Raw genomic sequence first — 23,937 nt, forward strand, 5'->3', positions numbered from 1 at the left:
TGTTCCTGGCAACGCGGCTGACACTCGCAGACGACACGCGGTTCGCGGTAAACGCCAACCTTGTGGCAAATTAGCCTCCTGTTTTTCCATCGTTGAAAGATTTCCCGCGAGCCGGCTCGTGGATAGTCGCAGGAAGCGCTATTGTGAGGGAAGTGCACAGTGTCTTCGCTGGTGGTAGCTTCGAAGCAGAGTTACTGAAGCAATTTGGAGAACCAGCATTGTAGGACAATACACGTGGAGGCGTAACGAAGTGGAGTCTTGAAGTATCTTCTACTCTCGTTCCACAGTTTAGTGTAACGTTTGGAATAGAACGTACGTACTGTGGTCAGAGACACTTCGACATCCTCTGGATGAGCCTGACTGTGGTGGTTTCATGAAAGTGCGTGCTCTTGTGTGAAAATTCCTGCATGTCGACTTGATCCTGAGAATCTTGATGTTACGTGAACATTGATCTCGCGATGCTTAACGCGTTATCAGCGGAGGCTGCGTGAGAGGAGCGGACGCTCGCGATGCAAGCACTTCGGAGGCAAGGATCTGCTTTGCGCGATGGCTATCGCCCTGACCGTGGCTTTTGCTTTCATTAGGTTCGCGCTCGTCTGAAGGAATCTGTGGAGTTTGCATTCGCTCTGAAGTACTTTGCCAGAGAAACTGTGGGATTAAGTATTTCTTGAACGACTGTTTTAAAGAACTGTCGAACGTTTGGGGAACTGAGTTGACTGTGTTCGTGAACGAAACACGAATGAACATTTTCTTTTCCTGTGACTGCAAGAAGCACACATATGAATGGCGCGCAGCAGTTTGTTACTAAATGTCATACGCAGAGCATCGAGCAGCAGTACCAAGCTAATCCAGAATGTTGGAATCTGGTCGTGGACGACGGTCTTTTTCAGGTAAATACGTGTACAGGCGACACGTTGCACATTCAAGGTGAATAATTATATAATGGAGTAACAGATAGAAGTAGAGAAATGTCAATTTATAGAAGATTAAATATTCACAGGTTGAAATGTAGTTTGTCCGTCTTTGACGGGTAAATTGCACAGTCGACGGACGTAATAAGTGTATTAGTTGAATATAGTACGTACTAACGTAATAATTTTGCATATTGAATATTGTTGTTTAACGTTTTTGTACGTCTCTTTGTCGTATCTAATTGTGAGATTCATTTCGTAATAACACGTGCTATAAAAAGAAGGAACATCTGTAACTATTATGTTTCCCGGGGCTTCTTAAGAACTTTTTGCTAGAATGTTATATGTAAGTACCTCAAGCAAAAACCTGTTACTTTGATAAGAACCTAAAAGCGTAAGATAACTTGGAAAACAGTTTACCTAGTTTACAATATCGTTCTATATTAAATGCAAATGCTATTAATTAGAAGAAAAACTATTCAAAATGGATCTCTATACTTTTTTCTTCACGATAATTATAACCCAATGTAAATTGATAGAATACTAGCATCTAGATATGTTAATTATGGAAAATATAAAGTAATATTTTAAGATCATTTTTTTTAAATATTGTACATATTTTAAAAAATATGAAATCCTAAAAATTAATTTTGTCTAATAAGTGTGCAGATGAGGGTGCACTTAAGTCTTTTATTTCGAAAATTTTATGTGAAAATGTATCAAGCATAAAGGAATTCTTATCAATTTTCATTAAAAGGATTACTGATTAAAATTTGAGTTGAGACTATTTCTTATATTCTTTTAAATAATTCAAATTCTCAAGTAATCAAAATTTCTGTACTTTAATATTATTAAAAGCAAATGTATTGGAATATAATGACACCTTTGAAACTAACTCAAAAAATGGAACCTGTGATAGACTTGTTTCAGAGTTTGCTAAGGAGACTACTCTAGTTTCGTTATTGCAACTTAAACGATTTATCTAAATTTCCTGAAGCTCTTTGAAACAAATCAATTTCCTCTTTGCATTCTCTGACTCTAACTGGTGTTATCAATAAAGCAAACTCGATCCATATGCAGACAAATAAGAAATTCACTCCTTTACATATTACAAGGTAGAAAATCATTAAGTTATGACATTATAGAGATACAGAATTATACACTGTGATTCAAGTAATAAAAACCACATTATTTCTAACACTCCTAACGATAAATATCACCATGTTACAGTAACAGGTTTTGAATTTCCATATATTATAATATTTTCTTGCTCATAGCTCGAAACCAGTAATAAGATCACCACATCTAAGGATTTCTAATGCTGTGTTCAAACCAAGCGAGCAAATGCTCCTTCTTTCCCCTCTTTAGCAAAATTCAAATGACACACGCATTCATTCTTCAGCTTTCATTCAATCGTCGATTTCATTCATTCATAACAATTGAATTCTGCAGAAGATAGAAGAAAAGCAACCATTCGCTCGCTCGGTCTAATGCATCATATGTCTTCTACGATTTCTCATTTCTAATTCGTCAAACTTAAACCAGAGTCTACAAAAATAAAAGTCTGTTCCCTTAAAAAGTAACAGAAAATACTGTAAACTATGTATATCAAGAAAATTTCAATCAAATGTTCCTAGAAAATCTCTAGCCTGAAATATTCCCGCAAGGGCGTCAAAAAGCTTTCTGAAATTCGTAGTCGCGATGGTCAGGGAATACAAAGCGATCTCGCGACCTTGTCTCCGGCGTGGAAGTGTGTAAAGCAATGATTACGAAGGCTACGAGCATGTAATATCCAGTGCTCCGCAGGACTCTCAATACGTAATGAGCAGGCTAAATTAGTACATGTGCTACCAGGCTGCCGGGACCTTTGCTTCGCGGGAAGGATGTGTCGTGCGTATTGTACGGAGGGATTACGCAAGAAAACACGGTGTCGCCGCTCGCGAACCATATCATTTTTGGAACTCTTCTCTCACGCGACCGTCGTATTAACACTGACCTCGGTCACCTGTAATTGCTACGTGTTACCATACACTAAGATACAGACGACGCACGTAATACAGCCTATTATTCTGGCTCCTGCCACGTTAGATTCTTACGTATCGTTAGATTTTTATTGCTCGCGATGCCTTTGGTGGAACCTTGAACGAATCGCATCACCTTTGATATCGGATGATACTCGGGACGTGTATCGATAGGGATTGATTTTTGCCTGTGGCTTGGGTGCAGCTGAGAGCTGAGAAAAGTGTCCTACGTTATTGTTAAATTGCTGATGTCTATGCAAGTTCTGAGTTTCGTACACAAAATTGGGAAAATGTAACCTAATTAAAGGCTTTTCACTTTTTAAATATTATAAAGTATATTTATTTTTCCATCATTTTTATATTTTTCTATATGTATAGATTCTCTATTTTTGGGGCAATGAGATTTCCCATAAGTGTATAAAGCTCTGTAGTCTAGGTATTACTATAAGCGAATAGCCAATTTAAGTGATTAATGTAGTTGGCCAAAATGTATGCATTTCTAGTGGCACGCAATTGATCAACTTGGTGATAAATGTGTGAGAGTAGAGACAAATATTTTAATGTTACCTTTATAGTCAACTTAAAGCAGAAAACTGTACAGACATAAATTTTGTAGAAATTTGAATCGTGAAAGATAGAAGATGCAGTAGGCTTAAAAATATCGTGCCATGTTCTTAAGAGAGCAGGTAATATTCATCTCATTGATTCTAGGCTTTGTAGATAATACATAGGTTAGAGACAGGTAGATACAGATCGGAAGAGATTAGAAAAAAAAGGTTAAATACATACTTTTTATTCAAAATCTATATTTCCATAATTGGTTTCAATATTCTGTAAATTGCACTACATTGTTATTGGATTTACATGCAGTTAGATAGCATAACTGAACTTTAAATTATTCACCTCTTCCTGTACTGTTCTCGTTTGTAATTAAATAAGAAATGATTCGTCCGCGTTGCATGACATATCCTGTATATTACGACAATTTAATTTTCTTATTAAGTAAAGGTATCTTATGTCCTGCTATTGTATTATTTCTAAGGCAGATTTAAATGGATTTAAATTTCACTATTAATGAGTCAATTTAACTAAGAACATGTACTATTGTTGCTCTTTTAATCAAAATAGCATTTCACATTTGAGTTAAAATATGAGATTTGGGGTATGTTAAACAAATAGTTAATAAAGTTCAAATTCATTAGGAAATCTTTATGTTTCTTTATTAAACCTCGTGGCATTCTATATTTCCTGTAGTGAAATACACATATTCTTTGTTACTGTATCTTCTCATTTGTTGTTTTGTTCAAATTCCCTAAGAAATGTCAAAATATTTATAAACATTTTTCACAATTTTTTATTTTTACTCCATTTCGTGTAAAAATTATAAAAGAGTCAACAAGTACATCGAGCCTTTGTTTCCCCTAACTCGTTTCGGTTTTCTGCAATTTCTTCTTTGCATAGAACCTCAACCACAGACCAAACCTTTCTAGAAGGCACAGGTATGAACCGCCAGAAATTCGACAGGTACTTTCGGTGGCTTTTCAGTAGAAATATTTCGATCGCAGAGGGTGAAAGCTTAAAAGCCTCGAGTGGACTCAGTTTTGACAAGGAAAAGACCTCCCACTGGCTTAAGTCGTAATTAAGTGGGTAAACCTTACGACTGCCGCGGATTATCTTTTGTGGAATACCAGTGTCGTCTTTGTTCTGCAACAATACCTTGGCCAGTAGCATTGTCAATTTGTCATCTTCGAATTCGAAGTTTCGTCACGCATAACAGCGAAAGGGGATGTTAGAATAAAAGATAGTGTTTTATTCGTATTGTACTCATGTTTAAACAGCTGGTATAGGTAATGATGCAAACTAGACAGTATTTAAAAAATTAATTAAATTCCAGGCCGAAGCTTAAGAATTTATTAAATACTACATCTTATAAAAAAATTAATGTAATATTATTGTGCCTACTGATATATTATACGTTTCCTCTTTTTTCGTTTACTGTATTAGTTACGACCTTGTTTATATTACTACAAACAGGCAATACTAATTACACATTGCAATTATGACTAACATTCTTAATAGCTGTTATTGGAGACTACTGCAATAAGGAAGTTGCTGTAAATTGAATTTAAAAAAGTCTTTTGAAACGACTTCAGGATGAAGTTAAGATCTCCATACTTTACCTAATAGAACTGTCGTGTTAGTAAATTTGCATTTCCACTTTTAACATTAATTTAACATTTAACAATTTTAGTGGATCATATTGTTCATTCACTATAACAATAATATAACTAAAAAATTTCATAATTTCTCAAAAAATAAGACAATAACTTCATTTCACGCGAGATCCGTTTTTTTAATACTAATAATACAAAAACAGTTATTTTTTTATTGTTATAGCAATATAAATAGGTGATGTAGCAAATATAATTTATTTTAAAAAGTTGTAGAGATACAAATTCATAACATATTACCACCTTCACAGTAGCAAAAAAGCACGACCCTTTACATACATACACAAGTATCTCCTACAGACGTGTTCTACGCGTTCTAAGACCCCTGTCTTACCTTCCACCCCAAAAAGAACAAATCCCATAAAGCATTCTCTAAATCAACTTTGCCTGTCCCATATCTGATACCTTCCCAGCCGCCCAAAATGGTCCAAAACTGACACCATCCTTAACTTTGTCTCGATCGATCAAAGAGTCAGGTACGCAAAGCGATCAGAGGCTCGTAAGACCGCAACACGACCTTTGGCCGTGATTGACGGAGCAGCTCGCGTCTCTTTGCACAAGGATTCGCTAGGCCGGTCGCGGTGGCGCGCTGTTTGCCATGCCACTCGGTGGATATTTACTTAAAGCCTTGAACAGCGTAGAAGGACCCTCGAAGTATCCTTGGACTTTCCATAATATTTACACGCAACATCGAGTTACGAATCGAGAAAGGAGAGGAAAGAAAGCGGCGCGGAAACGGAGATGTAGCTAGATAAAGAAACGTAGAGACACCGAGATCGTGAGAGAGGGCGAACCGAGCCAGGGCCGCGGCGAGATAGAAGCCCGCGTGTGTTGGATCGCGATCGCGAGCGTGGCGCGTCTCGAGGCGAAATTAATAAGAGAAACAGGGTATGTAATATGGAAATGAGAGGCCAAGGGAGAGACGGAGACCGACCGAGGCATTAGGATGCACTTGTAGCGATACTTGAGGAACTTGGCATGAACCCGTTCGCAGTAACCCGTGCCAGTGTGCATTAATCTGATGACTATCTGAATGAATCATAATTAATATCTTGGCCCATTAGCTATGAGAGTGCAACGCCGACCATAGATAATGCGCACGGTTTCTCCGCGTAACTTTGATTACTTGTGCTTTTTCGATAGTCTACCTTGCAGTTAGATTGTTGTTCTCGGTTAACTGTTGTTCGAAACATCAGAAACTGTGTTTCAGGTTAGACGTTTTATTGCGTGCTAGCCTAGATAAAGTAAGGCTAAAATTCAATTCTTCTGGTTAAGCTATGTTTACATTAAGCAACTTTCGAGTTGATGAACCCAAACTCGATCAAAATTGTTGTTTCAACTTGGTTAGAATTATGTTTACATGGATAACTTTAATTAACTTCAGGTTGATCAAGCCGATTGCCCGACCGAAATTGGCCTAATGCAAACGCAACTTTAGTGTTCACAAAATTGGAGTTTATAGTTACATATGTCTTTAAGATGTCCGTAGCTTTGGAAATTCGAATGGCTAGAATTTAAATTGGCGATATAATTATAAGGGTATTTAATATGAATTTTAATTTTGTGAATAAGCTAGAATCAGAACAAAGTATTAAATGTTTTATTAGATGATAAATAATTCAGAATAAGTAGGATTGATCCTTGATTGATAATGTATGTCCTGTAAGCTAGGGTTTACAAAAGTATGGAAAAATATGGCAACTCACATTCTCTTCCTTTGTTAACCTCTTTATTTTCAAATTACTTAATGACTACCAAGATATATTTATATTCTGACTATTTTACATATCAAATATGTGCTTTATGAAAATATTCTACCACTTTCAGTACATTCTTTCTTAGCAGTGGAAAAAAGACTTATAATAAATAAAACTCTGGTTTCGATTGATATGTAGTTATACAACTACGTGGGAAAAGAAAGAGTTAAAGAACTAAACCCTTTACAACATGTATCTTACTTTTTACATTGGATTTCGTACAATATTATCAAGTAAATAATAGCTGAACTAAAAAAAGACAAGAAAGTTAGAATTTACTTAAATTAAGAAAGAAAGATACCATAATTTTCCCTAGAGATTAATTCTGATTAATCTGTTAAAGTACAGAATACTATCTAGAATACTATTGTTCTACTGACATAAAAGATTTAAGAAGAATCATGAACAGAAGAAAACGTTTCCAAATCGAAGAGAATTCTGAGTCTAAAAAGACTTCCAAGTTCACAGTCGTACGAATGTTGATTACATTTACGTTCTACTGCGACAGGCATATTTTATGATTGAAAATAGTATGTCAAAGAAAGGCGGTTATGAAAAAATATCCTCGCATGTTTCACATACCGCGAAGGTTTCGCAAGAAAAGTCGAGCTTTTTGTGCACGCTCTGCGCACATTTGTTTTCTATACTCGGGCAAGCAATTTTCACGAAGAACCAAGGAACCCGACGGGACGTTACAGTCCGTTCCGTTTGTCAGAGATTCCAAGCAGCTGCTGGACTTATGCACTGTGAAATGCATAATGCGCGGTGGTATGCACTGTCTAAAATGTGTGAAACGAATTTATTTCTTTCTGCAGTCATCAAAGTTTTCTAGATTGTCTATAACTCTGAACGGTAAAGGCAATGTCAGACTCCAATTTCAATTTCTTCTGATATTTGATTAACATTTTTATTATTTATATATTTTTCTTTCGTTTCTACACGTTACAAGTAGAAACTCTTTTTCAATTTTTTGATATTTTAAATTATTTGTTTGGGTTACTAAGTACAATATACTACAATAAAAATACAATTGCATAATTCAATAATAGATAAAATCACTGTTTTTAAAACTTCGCCTTTGAGAAATATATCATGCTTTTTCAAATTTTTATATTTCCTATATTATTTTCTAGTTTACTTAAAACAGATCAATATCTTACTTTTTAATTATCTATCCTTGTTGATTAAAAGATAACACTTTTAGTCTCTAGGAACCATACTTCAAAATGCTTTAGAATTCTCAATCGTCAAATGCAAAAAAAATTGTAGAGAAAATTTAAAAAAGTGGAATTAATACAATTAATAAAGTACAATTAATAGTACAATTAATAAAGTATTAAATAACATAAAGCTTCTAAAAATAACGTTGAAATTAACAATCGTTCAATATTCAAAGCATTTCACAGGAAACTATCAAAAAGCAAGCAAAGAACAAGGGATTAAAAAAATAGAAAAAAGAACTAAAAAAAAATGTAATCAATCATGTTCATCACGTGTAAACGGATTACGAACTGAACGAAAATGTTTGTAGTCAGTGTAAACAATTTCTGATATGGATGGAAAGGATGAATACGGGAGACAAAATATTTTTTTATAGTCTGCAAAGGGCGAGGGGTCGAATCGGTGTCTCCCAGTATTTTGATTCACAACTTTCGTGACGGAAACGAGCTTTGCCAACAGTCACGTACGAAAACACGCGCGGTATAACGTATTGGAAAGTAGGTAAGCGGACTAGGATCGAAGGGGCGTTAGATCAAGCGAGGCTGGCAGGTGTCAAACGACTGGTTGATCACTGTCAGAGGTCTCGATCAGAATCACTCGCATTAACAGGAATACGCGAGAACTTCCAGCGAGGAACAAGGAAAAATACAGGACAACCGAAACGTGTACGTTTCCCACGATCATCGCGTACGCGACCTTAATGAGAAATTATTAAACGACGAGAGGCAACTCATTCGTAAAAGTATCTACTGAAATATTGTAAAATATACAGGGTGTCATGTAACTAGTGGTGCTAGCTGTGGAACATAACTCTCCTGTCAGAACGTCCACGATTAGGATATCGGTCTTTGTAGTAATTAGCCGAGGCAGAAACCTTATTGCCAGATACGTCTAACGCAAGGGTCGCGTCTGTACCTTCTCGATTACGGTACGTAGCCATACCGACAGAATGATAGAAACTGAGAGCTCATATCGATGACCGTGATGTAATAAGATTGATATGAAGCAAGTCATGATATCGGCGATGTTTATAAACAGATGGAGTGGTATGTCAGTGATTCTGAAGGAAGTCGAGCGAAGATAGTCTACAGTACAGCGAAATTCATTGACTAGGGTCCACGTGTAGATATGGGCGAAGGCGTACTTGGTAACAGTGCTGGGCAATATTTTGTTGAGATAACAGACGATAGATAAGAGTGAGGAATCAAATTTGAGTTGTTATTAATGAATAAATAGTTACTCAATCGAATAAGAGTTTTAAGTGTTTATTCGAAATAAACTGAACGATGACCTACTCTGTTCGGTGAATTTTTGGGGCTGATAATTTTGAATAAAAAAGCTTGCATGAAGATTTAGTCTATAATTTTTGTTAATTTTCTTTTTCATTGAATGTTCCAGATTTTTCGCTTCAAACTGTTGAAACTAACGTAACATACATAGACTATAGAAATTTAAAATAATCTGACGATATTAAAGTATATAAATACTGATTATAAAATTACATGAAACACCATCAAAGAATTGAAAAATGGAAAAACTCTGCAAATTCCTGAAAGCATGTTCAGTCTCTTTGAAATTATGTTACCAATAATATACGCTCCCATTTTTTTATTTAAAAATATATATCTACTATACGTATACAATAAAAGACGAGATAATTGAGAATATTCAGTTAAGTCTTCCTTTAATTTGCGAAAAAATTGGAGGTGTTAAGATACGCGTTTTTAAGATAGAAAAAAGGGTAGAGGGAATTATACGGATATAAGGAAAGGAAGGAAAGACGAAGATAGAACTCGGAAGAAACCAGTAAGTCCTCGACAACTCGTTTCAAACATCTGTTGGCTTGTGGATATCATTTCTCGCAGCCTCTCGCAGATTCATACAGCTTGTGACGGAGTCTACTATGCGAGAGGTAGGATCGTGCACCGTGCTACGCGATCTACAGGACGATACAAGAATAATATCGCAAAATTTGCATACGTACCCTATTCCTTAAACTTCAAGTTGAAAGAAGAATAAAAGTACTAAATTTTTTTAATGATAAAAATTATATCAAATTCATCATATCGATATTAAGCATAAAGTGTTGCTTAAAGTATTAATTTTATTGTATAGGTAAATGCTAAAGGTTAACATTAATATTTAATATTAATTTTTTAAATGGTAATTTTTTAAAAGGGCCGATAGAGTTGAGATTGTCAATCTTTATTTTCAATTATCAAATTTTTTTACAAGCTAACAATTTAATGACTAATTTAATAACTACTTCTTAATAATTATAGTACTTGTGTTATTATTAATCATTTGTGTTTTAGAAACATTTGACAACTCTTTGCTAGTCAAGCCATTTTTAAAAGCGATTGAATTATGCTTGATAAATTATGAAACTTTCTTGTTTTATACATATTCATTAAAATGCCTAAATAGTGTGACTAAATCAGATTAGTGCAACACTTGCAGTAGAACGGCACGATATTTTTAAAGAGATATAAATGCAAAATATGTTTGGCATTGACCATTAATTCATTAATTAACCATTCTACTCTAACGACTACTTCATCAGTGAAGTTTCTTTAAAAAATAGAAGTCTAACTCGAAACCAAGATGTACATTACAAGTAGACTCTGTAAATAACACATTGCTTTTAAACAATCCTTAAACATGAAAATTCCATGCAATTTCGTTTTGCTTCTTGAAGAGAAACTATATTTTGCAGTCTAAATCACCTGTTTAGAAGTACCCTGTACACGCGTGATACGTAAGCAAATATATAGGTATATGTATATTATGGTAGTTCAATAAATCACAAGCGTTAGTAGCCGAGGAATGCATATAACGCGTGTGCACTATACCAATGTAGGCACTTAAGAGTTTAATACGGGGTACCAAATCTCAAGAGCATTCAAAATGACTCATCCTAAAGACAACTTTCTGTTTAATAAAATCGAACAAAATTATTTACGCTTTTTATACCACTTTGAAAATGATCGTTTTCTCACAAGAATTTCACTCATTACAAGACCAAGTAAGAGATACAGATAACTTCTCGAATTACTGTAGTAATAAGTCAGAAGCAAATTAGAAGCGACGTTGCTAATGAAGTGGAAAATCTAGGAATTAACCAGTGTATCATTTTTTGCATAATCATGCAATGGAAAATTTGCCTGCTTATAGATACAATTCGCGTTCCATGAGAAGTCTCCTGGAGGGCATTTTCCCTAATGTTTTCCAGAAGACATCTCATGAAACACGTACGATACATATGTTATTACATACAACTCAGCACGTAATAATTTATTTTATAGCATAGTAAAATAGTTGGTATTTGTAGTTACAGATGACAAGTATTGTAATATAGAATTACTTGTAGTATTATACTTACAACAAATTTACACTCATAGATTTCAGTACCATTATAATAATTTCAAAATAACTCTACTATTTCTTTATATTACTAATAAATTATAAAGAAACACGAGTAGGAAAAGTGTTTTAGTCTTGATAGAATAGCCAATAAATTCACTGACTCTACAACGAGCTCTCATTGGGAAAAAAAGTACTACATTACTTCACAACTATGTCATAATCAACTCGATGATTTATATTTGTAATAGGAATTCCAAAGCATGGCAATTTCCTGGAACTTGCTTGAACTGATCTAACTAGTAATAGACTTCACGATTCAATGTGAACAATTACATTACTTTACAGAAGCTATAAAACTTTCATTCACACAATACCCATAAATCTGTAGTTATAAAGCAAAACGAACTATATCACATTTTCAAACAATTGAAGTTAAAGCTTCAATTAAGATCTAAAATATAGAATTTACATTTTCAGAAAAAAAAATGAAAAAATTTGCTTACTTAAAAATAAGAATTAAAAGAAACACAAATCCATGCGACAGGATTAAAGCTGATAACTTAAACGCCTATATCTCGAAAACAAACATGTGACATAGGACGTTTTATCTAAACAACCACAGAAATATGCAACCACTACTGAACAGTGAACGAAGAAACATCCTCTACTATTATTACTGATATATCACCAATTTCGCCACTCTCGTACAATCAAAAACGCGTTTCCAGAGAATATCCTTTAGCAAAGTATACACTATCATTCCATTCGATTCCAGACTCAAACCTCTAAAGCATCGATCCATCGATCGCGCAGAAAAAAAGACCCACGTCGATACAATCCCGCTCGTTTTTACTCACGCGTGTAGTTATTCAGCCAGCATCAAAGCAATGACTACACGCAAGAGGAGGAAAAAAAAAAAACGTTAAGATCGTCACAACGTCTCTCAGTGATAACTTGAAAGCGGCCGTCAAACGAGTCGAAGCCAGATTCAATGGTCTAATAAACGTACGAACGAAAGAAACGGTACTTTCCTCGGAGTGCAACGACTGGCAGGAATACCAACAGCGATCTCCAAAACTAAGCAACGCGAAGACCATGAGAAATTGTTTAAGCACGGTGGAGAACCGGCCGGTCTTGCGCGTCGAATGCGCCTCGTGCGCGCGCCGTTCGTGGAAACGATATAAACGCGATGGGGTCTTTTTATTTTCGCGGCTCAATCATGAGCGTTGCATTGAAACAGGACGAGCGTAAATCCTCGCCATTAGAAACGCGCGCTCGGTGCAGGACAAATCGCCGCGGAACAAACGTCCCTCGTCCCACATTTCGCGGCTCGCGGCCGACAGATGCGCTGACAAGCGAGAATCACCTTAAAGGCTCGCACTCGACAGATTGCACCGACGACTGATTGATGCACTCGAACAACAATCGCGCTGGATCCACGGTGCACGCCAGCTTTCCTATTCATCTTCTTCTTGCGACCGTCGCATTAGCGACAATACCAACGCGCATTAAGCGCCACTGGACGCTACCGCGGTTCCAGGATCGCTGCTTGCTGTGGTAGCTTCTGTCGGCGAGCCTCCCGCAAACGGTCCCGCGTCGCCTGCATTTATTATCTTTCAGCTATACAAAATTTATGCGTGTGAATATTAGAGCAGGCTGCGGCAAGAAACTCTGACGAGAAACTGTAAGGCGGCAATCGATGTTTTCTGTCGAGGGGTCCTTCGCGGTTCGATGGTTCGAGGGGCGAAGGGGTTTAATCTGTTTTTTGATGTGGAGGTTTCTGAGTTTAGATGTATGAAAGATGGATCTTTTGATCCTTTATTTTTTTTGAAAGATTGATTTAAGATAATTTACCACAATTTCGTCAGCACTCTGAAATTCACCAGCTATGAAAAATTTATTAACTCGTAATTAAAATCGTGAGATAACACTAGTGTAAGATTTGGAGAGTAAGTGAACTTTGTTTTATAGCACTTCAATGATAAATTACAATATGCTAATGAATAATAAACATTTTTGTAAAACGCTTCATGATCGCCTAAGCGGTTAAAGGTGACACACGGAGCTCTGTTTTGGAAGAATTGTTTTATTTTGTATGCAAATTTGGTACTGGGGTGAACAATTGTTTCAGTTTGAATAGTAAATTTTGAAAAAGAATTCCGTTAGACCAAGTTGGCAACCCTTTCCACTACGATATGGCGCAACTGCCATACCTCGGGTATGGCAATTTAGCAACCTTGCATTTGCAACCTTTTAATATTTTATTCTAAGCTATAATTAAAAACCTCTTTTATGAATAATAATTTGTTGTACATGTCAAATAAGACCCTAAGCTTTATAAAACATTCAGTAGTTCCACTACTTGTGTATTTAGAAATATTATATCTACGTTATTTGACATTCAGAGCAAGAAATGACGCTTAAATTAAAAATTTTGATTTCAATGAAAGTTTGTATGAATTTTAAATATAAATGCATAGATATATGAACTGTATAATTCGTATTTCAAATTTATTTCTTCCATGTATTATTGTCAAGTTAGATCTAAAAATAGGAAAAATTAAAAAGTAATTTAGGAATTCATTTTTCAGCTCCTTCCTACCTCCCTTCACTTTCCTTTTAAAGTGAATTTCTATCAAAGAAAAGCATTGTTATATACAATAATATTTTATATAAGTCAGCATTTTATGATTTATCTTCCTTAAACATTTTGAAACTATCAATATGTTTCTATGAATTATATACTTGCTGCTTACATAATATACTCAGATATAAAAATACTTTTTTAGATAGTATAGAAATGAAATAAATTATACTCCACATCATGTTTCAACCAAATACAATGGCGAAGAAAAGAAATTTTGAAATGTAAGCAAAACGAAGATATAATTTTATAAAATAAAAAACTAATATTTGTGTTGTAGAAAGTGGGAAAATCTATTAGAACCGATCAGTGTTTCAAATATAAGAGTAAATATCTACTAAAAAAATTGCTAGAAAATATCTATTAGACAAATAGATATTTTTAATTAAAAATTCTCTTTTACCCACTACTCTAAGTAATACTGCAACATTATTAACAACAGAAAGTGAGTACTATAACATTATGATAGACAAGGTACAAAAAAAATGAGGATATTAGATATATCGACCTGCACTAAATTTTTCCTAACTAAATTTAGAACGAAAATGAATAAAGCCACGTTTCTGCAAATGCGTCATACTTATTTATACTTGACATTATTTCATTATAATTTTTTCATCAATCATAAAAGTATTTGAAAATTTTCCTCGATCCTAATTTCCATAGTATCACCTACAACGTGACGTTCGATCACGATCGACGTGTTTTCTTGCTCAGGCCAAGGGATACTTTTGACGCGCGGTACCGAAGTCATTAATAACTTGACGGTCCTTGCATGGCTAACACCTACACGATCAGTAAGATTTCTTTCCCAGTAGAATTTAAACATCCAGCAAGTCGACAGTTGACAGCTATGATAGCTACGAGATTCCTCAACCATGACACTCGATAGATAGATATATGAATCTATGATAACGCGATTTAAAAGATAACGTGACTGTCAAGATATAGATGATTTATTTTGTGCTGAAATGAACGTAAAGTGTCAAGACATTTTAGATGTAACGGTTACTGAAAATGTATATAGTTTGAACATGTTATAAAAGGTAATAAAGGACAAATTTGCAAAATTGTAATATTCCTAAAACTGAATAATAAAATGACTAGTGTATGTAAATTCGCAATTGCAGGAGACAATTATTGTTTGCAAGAGTGTAACATTCAATAATATGAGCATGTCAAATAGACATCGAAAAATAAAAAAATGATAACAGTACCTTTCTTACACCTTCACTCCCTTCTTTTCTTCCCCTTTTGTGAAAACAAAGTATCTTAAAATTAGATCATTTACTTTGAAATAACACACATGTATACCTATTTCATTTTTTTTAATGTTTCAAAATCATCGACTTTTTTCATTACGTAACTTGTTTGCATGTTATAGACAATATCATGAGAAAATCAATGATCAACAAAGTGGTGATGAAAAGGACCTTTTCCTCAATTTTATCATTCAAAATAAAGATATTTTGGAAAAATAACACAATAATGATATTAAAGATATTTTCGCTAAAAAACTATTTGCCTTTTATTTAAACATAGAAAATTGTGTATATCTTCACAATACTCATATAAACGTCTTTGCATTGTGCATTTAAATGCCTTTCGCAAGAAAACAAAAAACAAATTTGTTCTAACATTCTCTGTATTTTAGGGTCGCATGCCATTCATGCGTGCAATGAGTATGGAACAACGGTGGCAAGATTTGGCGTCGCTTTTATCGCTGCCTGGTGCACCGGACCATTTTGCACATCCTGCACATCCTGGATACCCAGGGCACGGTATAAGTCACAGTCATTACGAAGCGCAACGTAATGTGTTGCTTCATAATGCCACTCTGGCCCCACCGGTAGGCGATCTCAATGCCACGAGCCCCTATCACAATGTGGGTGAGTACGCGAGCATGATCCTTTTCATTAAAACTTGATTAAAGAATGAACTACTGCAAGAAGAATACGGTGAAGGGAAAATGCGTTTATATGCTTTATACAGTGATAGAAATAATTAGAAAAATCAATTTTGATATTTTAGACAAGAAAGAAAGATTAACTCTTTATAACCGATACAAGTTTTTAAGAAATTGTTAATAAGTTGGAAAAGTTTTTGAGGAATGTCTGCTTAAACTAGATCAGTAAAATTAGCGTAGGATAAAAAATTGAAATTTACTAATATATTTAAAAATCCTATGATAATAAGTATTTATGTGGTTTTTGTTTAATTAAATTACTATGATCTGTATAATGTCACTTTGTGATAGATAAAAACAACAAGTTAGCTGCTGTGTTAATAGCTTAACGCATTTAGCTATTAAAAGTAGTTTAAAAAAATAATTACATTTGAAAAGTCTTAATTACTTAAAAAGCATAATTAATTCAAATTAAATTAATGGAAATTTAATAAGAGTAATATCAACCAAACTTCGACTATATTTTCTATTTCTTTTATTTATTATTCTTTTAAACTAATTTTTGGGCAAAAAATGTAATTTGTAAATTTTGTGCACGATTTTGTAACATATTTCTCATATATATTTCACTATATTAATCATTATAAAAATTGTTAAAAAATGATGACTAAAATTAAAAGAAAAATACTTACAGCTGAAAGTTTATTTTATGTATGAAACCCTTTGGAACTAAAATACTCACTGCCACAGGTGGATCGTCGAATCTGGGCTCAGCGGTGGCAACATCGATGAATTTAACAAATAGCAGCGAGCCGATTGGCGCGGAAAGTGGTGCTGCTTATAAATCGGAACCAGCCGACATGATGTACTATCATACGCCGACTTCCGATTCGATCAATCAAACCACAGATGGTTTTCTTTCTTCTCTTCTTAATGACGAGGATTTGCATTTGATGGATATGGCCATGAATGACGGTATGTATATTTTTTTATGATAAAATTAAGGGTCGAATTTTAGAATTATAATATCTAAACTGCTACTTGAAATTATTTAGAACTATATCTAAAATAAAGTAAATAAATTAATTGATCTCTAACTGTTGATAGTCTTGAAAGGTCAGAATGAAAACTTGTTTTCTTTTCAAATGTTTTTATTACAAAAAGGAACGTATAAAACACTTAACATAACATTAGAGAGTATCGTTTAATAAAATAAAATATTGTCTTTACGCTTTTAATCTCATAATAATCTGCTCTTAAAAACTAACATTTGTACGATCAATGGAGAAGTACGATAAACTGTATCGAAAGATATATTTAAAACGATTTTAAAGTTCGACTCTGCATCAAGGTAACATTATGTTATATCATTATATCGTTTGACCTATCTCTAAGGAGGTATACGATGCAGTCTATACTTTGTTCAGATGTATTATTCATTACTGAATGAATTGAAAGTACTTTGTGTCTAACCAAGTACAAATGAAAAGAAAATTTTAACTGAAAAAGTACCGTGTATCAATTTGTTCTTTATATCGACTTAAATATAGTATGCAAACATAGTGGCTGATTTGTATCACGGGTGTCGTGAAATTTTTAAAAATACGCTTACTACACTTCTGACGAAATGATACAAAAAACAGACCAAGGAACATAGTTTCTACCATTCTTCATCTGGTTCGAGAGGCGCAGCAGAGGAATAAGCTTCTTCGCTATATGGCTCTCCATCTGCTGCATCGAACTGCACAGAAAAAATATCGTATAAAATAACAATTACAATAATTAAAAACTTTAGGTAAAAGATGATTACAAAAAACTTTACGTACATCTCTGATATCTGCTCCTCCGAATTTATTTCCTCTTCCAGGCATGAAGTTCCTGCTTGCATTGCCTCCCATTAGCCAATCTGGAATGTTTTGACCTGCTTGTTTCAGAATTCTGATTAAATCTCCTCTTAGTGGTCCATCGTCTTCAGAATCAAAGAAAGAGGTTGCTCTTCCACGATTGCCCACACGACCAGTCCTTCCGATTCGATGGACATATTCGTCAATACTCTTTGGTAGATCATAATTTATAACATGGGCCACATTTTTTATATCCAATCCTCTAGCAGCTACAGCTGTAGCTACTAAAATAGACATTCTTCCGCTCTTAAAATCAGCTAACGCTTCTTCTCTTTGTCTTTGCAATCTGTCACCGTGGATACTGGTAGTAGGATAATTGTTTTCAGACAAGAAAGCTGCGATGAAATCAGCCCTCCTCTTCATTTCGACAAATACTAAAGTACCTTTTAATGTACCTGCCGCATTTTCTTTTTCTAGGACTTCCCTGAGCATATCTTTCTTTTTATTTTTTGATACTTCATAAAAATTTTGTTCGACATCCGAACACGCTCCTCCTACAATACCAACTGCCAAGAATAAATAATTATTTAGAAATCTCTTTGCCAAGTGCTGCACTTCATCTGGGAAAGTAGCAGAAAACATTAATGTTTGCCTTTCACCAGAAGGAACCATAGTCTCATGATCGACAATTCTTTCGATACTAGGTAAGAATCCCATGTCCAGCATGCGATCTGCTTCATCCAGTACAAGAAATCGAACAGATGAAAATTTAATTCTTCCTCTATCTAAGAAATCCAATAATCTTCCGGGTGTTGCAACAAGTATATGACAACCCATAGAAAGTTTTCCTCCTTGATGAATAACAGACGTTCCACCATATGCCACTACAGTCTTCAAAATCGAATTAAGTGAAAATTTAACAATTTGTTGCCATATTTGTATAGTAAGTTCTCGAGTAGGTGATACAATAATAACTTGTGGTTCACAACACGATCCTGTTATGACCAAGTCAACAGACTTTTCCAATAATGTATTTATAATAGGAACTGCAAATGCAGCAGTTTTTCCTGAACCAGTCTGTGCACAAGCCATTAAATCGCGACCGTCCATTATAATTGGCAAAGCATGTTTTTGTACAGGTGTAGGTTTTGTATATCCTGATTTTTTTATATTTTCCAAAACAATATTCCTAAGGCCAGCATTCTCGAAGTTGTCTATAGGTCTGGGTGGATTCTCACCACTTACTTTAATCTCTATGTCATCATATTTATCAAAGTTTATGCCCATTTCTACTCCATTTTCGAACAGAGCATTCTCGTCAGTTGGTAAATCTGGTGGAACATAGATTTCTCGAGGTTTCTCATCGCCTTTATCATCATTATCATTTTCTCTATTAAATCTTCCTCTTCGTCTGTCACCATTATCATTGTTGTCGTCTTCATTTTCATATTTGTCATACCTTCTTTGATTGCCACCTTCATTGTCTTCGTCACGACGGAATCCCCTTCCACCTCTACCTCCTCTACCTCCTCTGTCACCACCAAAGCCTTTGTCGCCTCTGTCTCCTCTGTCACCACCGAAACCTCTGTCACCTCTGTCACCTCTATCACCACCAAAACCTCTGTCGCCTCTGTCACCACCAAAACCTCTGTCACCCCTGTCACCACCGTAGCCTCTGTCGCCTTTATCACCACGATCACCTCCAAAACCTGAATCGGATCTATCACCACCTCCTCCTCTATATCCTCCTCCTCTACCTCCCCTACCTCCTCTTCCCCCTCCTCTACCACCTCTGCCTCCTCCTCCTCCACCTCTACCACTCATTCCATAATTATTATCACTGGATGGCCAATTGTCGTCAGGTTGGAATCCATCATTTGTGTTACTTTCACCATTAAAATTTTTACTGCGACCCCATTCATCATCATTATTGTTCTGCACTATAAAACCACGTCCCTTTCCGTAGCTTCGTCCACCTTCATCAAACTAATTTCAAGAAAGGGAAAAATGCGACATGTTTTATACAAGCTGGCTTATTAGTATCCAGAAATTTCACAAATACGATGGAAAATAAAAACAAGTACTCACATTTTGTGAATCTATAGCTCCGCTATCTACAGCTCCACTATCTACAGGACCCCAGTCGTCATCCATAGTGTCTACTTTAAAAGAAATTCATTAAAAAATTATTTACTCTCATTGTGCATATAAAAAGGTATATATTTATCTACGTGTAAAAGATGTTTTACAAATGTAGCTAAATGATCTCATAAAATGAAGCAAAAAGAATGAAATAAGTAAACTATTATAAAGTAATAATGTACAAAATATTTAAATCATTTTGCAAAAAAAAGAAAGGAAACCAACAAAAATATTTATATTTCAATGATCATCAGGGTTTAAGATTCAAGATTTTCCTGTTTTTTTCTGATAAAAATGTTACTGATCAAAGTTACTTTACAAGAATTTTTAATAATTTATAGTATTAATAGTAAAATACATAATTAGAAAAATTCTCTGCACAAAACTGTACTACATTGTGCCAAATTTTGTGTTATTAATGTTATTGATGGAAAAATGTGCAAGCAAAAAGATGGCAAGTCATTCTTTCTACAATTCATTCTTTCCATATCATTATTTTTACATTCTTGAAAAGTACTTGTATATTTATGTATAACAGTCATACGTAAGACTGATTAGTGAAACAGTCTAGTCAAAATTTACTTTCATGTTTCAAGAACACATTAAATATGTGCATTATATCATACTTCATATTTTTTTACATATTCTTATTTATCAATTTTCAACACTACCACCATTACATTATATTATAATCATATCATAATGGTAGTAAAGTTTACTTTCCCAATATTTACGAATACTGGTCCAATTAAAATCAATTTACAAGGACGCCGCATCGTAAAACGTAGTTCGCAAAAACATTCCAAGATCAATACAAATAACTGTAGCATATCTACTTCAACAAAATAACTGCCGATCACGTTCCTCATATTCAGCAAAAAGGAAAAGAAAAAAAAGACGCTAAGACCGAAAAAACAGCTTTGTCCACAGATTCTTTCGACCCAACATATCACTATCGAATATTCGTACTTCGAAAAATCTCGTTGGCTACATTTACAAATAATACAAATCTGTGCACCTTCTCGTACCAGTTCGCCCAAATAGTGACAAGTGACACTCGATGCTAAAGAAAAACAACGTTTATTCTCTAACGCGTAGTAGAACCCGATGACACGTGCGTATATCGATTAAATAAAGCATAAAGTCTGCCGGCAAATATGGCTGAACAGTATTGACAGGAAAACGAAGCAACTTCTGACAGTATGTACCTTTCAATTGTCGATGAGATAACAGAGACGAAGTCGATCAGGCCCGCGCAGGCAAGCAAATCGATGCGTCAAATCCTCGTTCTAAATGCTTGCCGAAAGGACAAATGAAACCGCCTAACCGTAACAGCAGACACGCGGGGACGCACAACCGTTACTGCTGACGAACAAAGAACTGCAGCCTCGCCAACTTAAAGGTGTACGATTCTCGCGAATCAACTATCGAGTTTTGAAGCCGGGCGCATGCGCGTTCTCTACGGCGCTGGCCGATTCGCGCAGCGCCGTGTCGAAACGACGGGGAACCCCAGCCCTTCTTGACACAATTTTATCGTATTTACGGGTCGTACTGATATTTTTACGTCGAAAGAAGTCGTGTAATAGCCTTGTAATAATTATTTAGTACCTTGAAACTTTAAGGGTGAGAAGGAAGAGGATTTTTCGAAGGAAATTTAGATGAATTTTGAATCAAAGAAGAGTTTATTCTTCGTTTTGTGACTAATTTGGTTGCCAACTATGTACTTATTATGTAACGTCGGTTCGTAGTCGGTTAGTTCTTTTATTTTGAGGAGAATATTTAGAATGTTTTTATTGAGGGGATATGTACGGTATAATTCTTCTTTTATATTTTTGATTACTCTTTAGAATTCTAAAATGTAGATTATTTTGTCGTTTACGCTAGAATTTTATTTTTGATTATTGAAAAATTTGATGATAGAAGAAAATGAAGAAATTTTATTTAAAAATTAGCAGACTCAACAGAAAAACGTGAATGTGCCGCTTTAGAATAGTGTTTAAGGTTGCCTGGTAATGCCCAAGGCCAAATTTTTCTTAATTCTTGTACGATTGTGTAAGAATTATTCGACATACATATGTACATAGTCTCCACTATTATTCTAAACTAATTGAAAAAATTTAGAACTACATAATAGGACTATATAAATTGGAATATTATTAAAATTCTAGTTTTTATTTAAAAACATGGTTTGTCGTTGATTTGCGTAGCTCATGTTTTAATTCTTTTTATTTTTCATTGTACTAGTAAAATGAAATTGCAAAACGATGACTTTTTGTATAAAATTACCTGCCTTAAAGAAAATTTTTTAATGCTAACCAAATCTGTGATAGGCCCTTCTTAACCTCGACTCTTTAGATCACTCCAGAGATATCCTCTGGTTTGTGTTTATAAACATCTCGATTCGTTGTGTTTGGAATGTGGTGTTACATATATATTTATTCTTTTTCATTGGCCTTGTCACTCAGTTAAGTAATAGAGCTCAGTTTATGTAGGGATCATTGAATAAAATATTTTTAAATATTTATTTATGAAGGTTTCTTAGAGTAAATTTAAACATATACTCATATTTATGATAACTGTAGAAAAAGCTTTTCGAACTTATCGAAACATTTAATATTACATGATATTTATATATAATATAATAATTGAAAAATTTGGACAACATTAACTTCGTATTTAACGCAAACGATAGTTTCTTTCTTCCTTTTTTAATATCCCTTCGTTCTTTTTTTTAGTGCAAATTTTACGGATATACTAATTCGCATGTATCAGAAAAACGAAAACACTTAGTATTCGCACATTTACAAATTCTCTGTTCGTTCAGATTACAATATTCATGAGTTTATTGTAAAGCGAAATCAGGAGTGTATTCCTATCTCAAAATTACAGTAACTAAGCCATGTCCAGGCGGAAGGGTACCACATTTCCGCTGAATATTCGAAAGAAAATATGTTAGCACCTTCGTCCCTGACCATAATACAATTTAGGACACGTGGTATTAGCATGTGTATCTTATTGCTAGAATTCAAAAGCGAGGATATACTAAAACTTTTTAGTTTATTTCATTCTCGATTTTACATTATGTCAGAAAACTTTTTAATTAATATGTTTAAACATACATTTCAGATAAAGTATGTTTCCAAAATGATTGTTTTTAAGTAATTTGCGTTTTTCAATCTAACTTTGTACTAAGATCTTCGATATTAATTTTTTAGATGTCAAGTAAAATAATAAATAAGTAACAGTTCAATGTTAGTACATAAGTGATAAGATTTCGTTTTAGGAATGTCGATTTTATTTAAATGAAACATTACACCTACATACACATACATATTTCGAATAAATGCATTCTTTGAACACCTCATCATGTTAGTCATACACTTGTAGTATATTCGCCCTTATACTCTTATCTTTACTGGTAAAACTGATATGCATGTATGTAGAAGAACGATAAAGCCTCGCTGCAATTCATTATAATTGCTTTCATTCAAGTACAGAATCATGAAAGTAACAGTGATTTGGTTTCTAAAGCTGTGATATTGCAATATCAACTCTCATAAGATTTTAAATTTGAAGTAGCGAATTGATTCAATTTTATTTTATTTTGTTTTTTCATTTTATTTTATCTTTGTTCTCCGTTTTTTAAATATGTCTATAATTAACAGTTTGACGATATCAATAATTTTAAATATAATAATTTGATTTAAACCAATGTTACAGAGAACAATAATAAATTTCCATGCTTTTGAATTTTAACATGAAAAGGTCAGAATTGTTTTTCCAATGAAGTTAGTGTGCTATTTTTTACATTATTGTATGCAACCCTGACGTAATGATTCCAATTATTTGAAACGTGCTGGTCGTTATTTTCACGGCGATTTAAATGTTTCTTGT

At 34.3% G+C, this 23,937-nt stretch overlaps 2 protein-coding genes across 4 annotated transcripts in view; one reads left to right on the forward strand and one right to left on the reverse strand.

Annotated features, from left to right (window-relative positions):
• The window catches only part of Cnc (NFE2 like bZIP transcription factor cap-n-collar), a 139,143-nt gene that overhangs the window by 86,746 nt on the left and 28,460 nt on the right, over positions 1-23,937 (forward strand). For all 3 annotated transcript variants that reach the window (XM_076389779.1, XM_076389780.1, XM_076389781.1), the window contains exons 6-7: positions 15,806-16,040; positions 16,808-17,032. In XM_076389779.1, coding sequence (XP_076245894.1) covers positions 15,806-16,040; positions 16,808-17,032 — 460 coding nt within the window. The remainder of the gene's footprint in view (positions 1-15,805; positions 16,041-16,807; positions 17,033-23,937) is intronic.
• Positions 17,202-21,550, reverse strand: Vas (ATP-dependent RNA helicase vasa). The gene is made up of 4 exons (XM_076389782.1): positions 21,252-21,550; positions 19,990-20,063; positions 17,884-19,887; positions 17,202-17,798 (listed from the first exon to the last, which is right to left on the reverse strand). Exons 2-4 carry the CDS (start codon positions 20,053-20,055, stop codon positions 17,718-17,720), a joined length of 2,151 nt encoding a protein of 716 aa, XP_076245897.1. The 5' UTR covers positions 20,056-20,063; positions 21,252-21,550; the 3' UTR covers positions 17,202-17,717.

The sequence above is a fragment of the Calliopsis andreniformis genome, chromosome 12, assembly GCF_051401765.1.
Source record: "Calliopsis andreniformis isolate RMS-2024a chromosome 12, iyCalAndr_principal, whole genome shotgun sequence".
Classification (NCBI taxonomy): domain Eukaryota; kingdom Metazoa; phylum Arthropoda; class Insecta; order Hymenoptera; family Andrenidae; genus Calliopsis; species Calliopsis andreniformis.